General features: G+C 39.4%; 1 protein-coding gene across 1 annotated transcript in view; it reads left to right on the top strand.

The window, feature by feature from the left end:
* The window catches only part of LOC107549166 (pleckstrin homology domain-containing family G member 1-like), a gene marked incomplete at its 3' end in the record, with an annotated part of 27,911 nt that overhangs the window by 11,302 nt on the left and 11,650 nt on the right, over positions 1-4,959 (top strand). The window contains exons 2-3 of the mRNA XM_016230155.1: positions 1,185-1,642; positions 4,657-4,757. Coding sequence (XP_016085641.1) covers positions 1,185-1,642; positions 4,657-4,757 — 559 coding nt within the window. The remainder of the gene's footprint in view (positions 1-1,184; positions 1,643-4,656; positions 4,758-4,959) is intronic.

The raw sequence follows: 4,959 nt of genomic DNA on the forward strand, positions 1-4,959 counted from the left end.
AGACGAGAAAGTGTTTTTATGTGTGTGTGTGTGTGTGTGTGTGTGTGTGTGTGTGTGTGTGTGTGTGTGTGTGTGTGTGTGTGTGTGTGTGTGTGTGTGGCGATCACCACACAGGAATGCTAAAGATTGCTGTGGGTTTCTCATGATGTTTTTGTGTGTAAGTTCCCCCTCGAGATCTAAGTCTGTAGGAATCAAATTTATAATTGCAGTGGGTGGGAGTTTTGGTTATAATATTGTGTTCAACATGAATCAAGAGTCCATTTAAAGGGAAAGTTCACCCAAAAACCAAACAGTTGCCAGTGCTATTGACTTATGGGGGGGTGGGGGGGTTACAGTTTACAGTTTCTAATAGGGCTGCATGCCATGTTGACATTTATCAAAATACCTCAAATGTTCAAATCCCAATATGCATATTGCATCGGGTTGCGATAATTATTATAATTATCAAATAATTGTCGTGACGCTCTCATAGTGACAAAAAGTGACGTGACATGTGGCCAAGTATGGTGATCCATACTCGGAATTAGTGCTCTGCATTTACCCATCCAAAGTGCACATACACAGCAGTGAACACACACCCAGAGCAGTGGGCTGCCATCTTTTTGCTGCGGCGGCCGGGGAGCAGTTGGGGGTTCGGTGCCTTGCTCAAGGGCACCTCAGTCGTGGTATTGAAGGTGGGAGAGAGCGCTGTATATTCACTCCCCCCACCTACAATCCCTGCTGGTACGAGACTCGAACCCACAACCTTTGAGTTAAGTCCGACTCTCTAACCATTAGGCCACAACTTCCACCACTATAGTGAACTATAGTCAGTAAGCAAGCATCTGAGGAAAGGCACTAGAGGGAGGTAGAGCAATAAACAAGCTTGCAAACAAATTTATTACCAAGTTGAGCAAAGAGTTGGTAGTGTTTAATTTTTTTTAAACATTGATATTAAAATGATGCTTTATGTAATGCAACAGTAAAACACTGCTGTTTGCTTTCAGAAGTTGTTTGTGATGCTTTCTATTCCCACACAGAATGTGAAACATATGTTGGTTGCATCATTTTTTGTTTTGTTTTTCAATTCATTTAAATATAATTGAAACTGATTTTGCATATTGCAGTATTTACCAAGTTATGGCGTATTGCAGTTTTCTTCAATATCGTGCAGCCCTAATGTCTAACCACTTTTTATCTTTCAGAAGATTATCCATTCTCCACTGATGTTTTACCGCCACTCCCAGAGGTCCCTGCTGGAGGGCCGGTCCTAAGCCCAGCGGGTCCCATCAGAAACTCTGCTCTGAGATATTGCTCCTCACGCAGCATGGACTCCACGCACTGCAACGAGCGGCCGGTGAGCTATGGCTCCACGTCTTCATCCGCCTCCTCTCGTGACAGCCACTGCTCGCTGGGGGGGCGGCCAGTATTAGGCTCTGCCCCCGAGAGGGATCATGATTCTGGAGCCATCCGACTGGAGCTGGTGCCTGCCCAACAGCTAGAGGAGGAGGAGACGGGGCGACAAACACCTACACCGACCAATCAGAGCCATGCAGATATTCAGTCGCCGGAAGGACGTAAAGTCCAGTATGTGGACCGAGTGGTGGAGGAAATTCTTGAAACGGAAAAAACCTACGTCCAGGACCTTCGCAGTATAGTCCAGGTGAGAAAGACACAAAGCATGTGCGGTCACTTACCGATGGTGACTTACAGCAGATTGCTTACTCAAGGAAACTAATCACAACAAACCAAAGTTAAAGGAATAGTTCCCAGTTTTTATTGACAGTTATTGACCGTTTTCATTTTATATTTTATTTTAATGTGTTGTTTTTAATCAGTTTTTGTATTTTGAGTTTAGTCAGTTACTTTTAGTCAATATGTGACTAAAATGGCATCTTATTTTAGACTAACGTCAGACTAAAATATAGGTTTTGGTGAGAAATTGTTAAATTCATCCCAATATTTTAACATTGTATATAAAAATGGTCTTTGTTGGGAATATCTCAAAAAACAATATTGCTAGTGCATTGTTAATATCTAGCATTGGATGTTGTTTTTTTTCTTGTCATATTTTCATCAACAGTATGGTTTAATTAAATGTACTGCCATAATGTGCTTTTTTTCTTTTGCTTCATTATCATGAAATCAAAATCCCTTCATTAACAAACATTTTCATCATGACTTGACATTGTTGAAAAGTTGAATAATCATTTATTCATTGCTATGTTTCAAAGAACACCGCTTTTAAAGAATGTTCGAGCTGTTCTTTCCATACATTGCAAGTGTATGGTTATTCATACTGTCAAGCTGCGAAAAGTACAAAAAAGAAGTATTAGAAAAGTACAGTAGACCATATAACGTGCTACGTTTTCTAACGTCATGATAACTTCATGTGAGAAACCTTGCAGTGTTGTGATTGTAAATGCAATAATCAATGAAGTACATCAAACCTGATGTATATAAAAATTCAGCCCCGGTGTATTATAAAACATAAGACATAAGGACTACTTTTATGTTTGTTTTTACATCATTATAGATCTTGATAGCATCTGGTTCAACATATAACTTTCTTCAGAACATTTCCTTTTTGTTTCCATGGAAAAAGTCAGGTTTTTGAATGACAGGATAGTAAGTTATGACATAATGTTTATTTTTGAGTGAAGTGCTTTGCTCAAGGTAACAAATGGTAGAGTGTCCAGTGTATGGCTTTCCCATTCTTGAGCTCAAACCTTGAACCTTTGTGCTTAACCACCACCACTCCCCACAAACCACGACACTCCAACTACTGACGCTCTTTGAGTAAGTGTGTGCGTTTCTTTGTGTATGATTTATGTAGCTGTCAGATGTAAAGTGCACATGGCTGTCATTTGACCTATAGCGAGCGAGGAGATGAATGCTAAACTCTTCCTCTCACCCTTGCCCTGATTTTCTCACTCTTTCTCGGTTAATGTGGGGACAGAGTTTAAGGGGGTCGCAGCCCCCCTCCCCACCTACTCCTCCATACAGACACATTCACAGCCCCCCGGCTCTGAGAGAATGATAGATGCTCTGAGGAGAGAATGGAAGAAAAGGAAAGCAGGCAGGATGGATGGAGAGGACAGATAAAGGAGAGGAAAGAGGTTTAGGAAAACACTTTTTTGTTAACACTTGAGACTGTTGAATACACTCTTAAAAATAAAGGTGCTTCACGATGCCATAGAAGAACCTTTTTGTCTAAATGGTTCCATAAAGACCCTTTAACATCTGAAGAACCTTTCTGTTTCACAAAAGCTTCTTTGTGGCGAAAGAAGGTTCTTCAGATTATAAAAAGCTAAGAAAGAGATGGTTCTTTAAAGAACCTTTGACTGAATGCTTCTTTGTGGAACCAAAAATGGTTCTTCTATGGCATCGCTTGAAGAACCTTTTGAAGCACCTTTATTTTTAAGAGTGTACATGAAGGCAACATATTCTCGCTTTACATTTATTGTCTCTTAGTAACAATATATTTGTGAGCTCAAGGTTGTAAATAAGCCACTTGGCCATAACGCACTGTTAGTTGGTGGTTCCTGCTGATCTGTAATTTGTTTCTCAAAAAGACCTTGCATTTTAGATATTTTAAGAATATTTTCTTTTAGAAATAATAGTGTAGCAGTAATCTCCCACCGTATAAATCCCAAAAAGCCATTATATTGTAATTTTACTTCATTTACTTATGCTAAAGCTTCAACTAAAATTCAAATTCAAACTTAAAGTATAAAGTAAAATCTAATTCAAAATATAAAAATGTTTTTAAATTGTTTTAGTTGATTATTTCATGCATTAAAAAGACCATAGTCATATGGAGTTACTTGAAGAAACTGACTTTGAAGAAGACCCTCAAAAGTTCACTGTGACACTTCATATCAACTGAGACAATCTGGATAATCTGACTGGAGTTTATGGGATGCTTGTGGCCTCAGGTGCAACCACAGCAGGACTCAAACTACTGCTATCATTTGACCCAAAGGCAGACTAGACCACATATACAGGGAGAAAAGGTCATGGCCTTTAAAGGTTATTCATGTGAAAGAGCGTCCCCCAGTTTCCAGTAGCTCTTGGGGTCTGTTGGGGTCACAAAGCTGGAGCCCTTTATAGATCACAACATCGCTTTATTGCACTTTGTCTGTACTTGAAATCACTTCTTTACGTTGTTTTCGACAGGTTTTAGATGATTGATATGTGTCAGCTGATAGAGATTCTGCTATATAGTGTTTGTTACCTCAGTATACCTTCACTGTTGCACTCTTACAGTGTTTCAGTTTCTGTGCTCTTTAAAACACCAGCACATCGGTATGTTTCTACAGAACTAGAGCATGAAAAGCTCATTGTGAAGTTTTTTTATTCCTGCAGCACCAAACAGAACGGCAGAATATCACAGAAAACTTTATTTTGTACCCACAAATATTACCCCCAGTTTGCATCCTGGTTATGGTAAATACCATTCTTTTGATGCTTCAAAGTGTCACTCCATGAGTACTTTACATAACAGACATAAGCGGACATACTGGAGCTAATCTGCCGACGTGGAAATGTTAATGTAAGGTGTGAGAGTTGAAAGCAGCAGATCTGTCTGTCCAAATACGGCACACCCTGACGGGCGGCCCGTCTCACATGATGCTGCTGATGAGATTATTCATCCTTTCATCTGTTTCTCTACAGGATTACCTGGAGTGCATCAGCAATCAGTCTCTTCTGCTGTTGGGAGATGAAGAGAGGAGTTCTTTATTTGGAAATATCCATGAGATCTACCGTTTCAACAGGTACACAGACACTGTTCAGTTCCTGTTTGTTTCAGTGACAAAAACATCTCTTCAGAGAAATGTAATGGATGTTTGTTGATATATAATATATATATATATATATATATATATATATATATATATATACAGTAGTCAACATTTGAAGTGGATCAAAACCGTTCATCAAAGTCGTCCTTAAACCAAAACAATACCCGTTCTTGTC

This window comes from Sinocyclocheilus grahami, unplaced genomic scaffold, assembly GCF_001515645.1.
Source record: "Sinocyclocheilus grahami isolate Dianchi unplaced genomic scaffold, SAMN03320097.WGS_v1.1 scaffold364.1, whole genome shotgun sequence".
Lineage (NCBI taxonomy): Eukaryota > Metazoa > Chordata > Actinopteri > Cypriniformes > Cyprinidae > Sinocyclocheilus > Sinocyclocheilus grahami.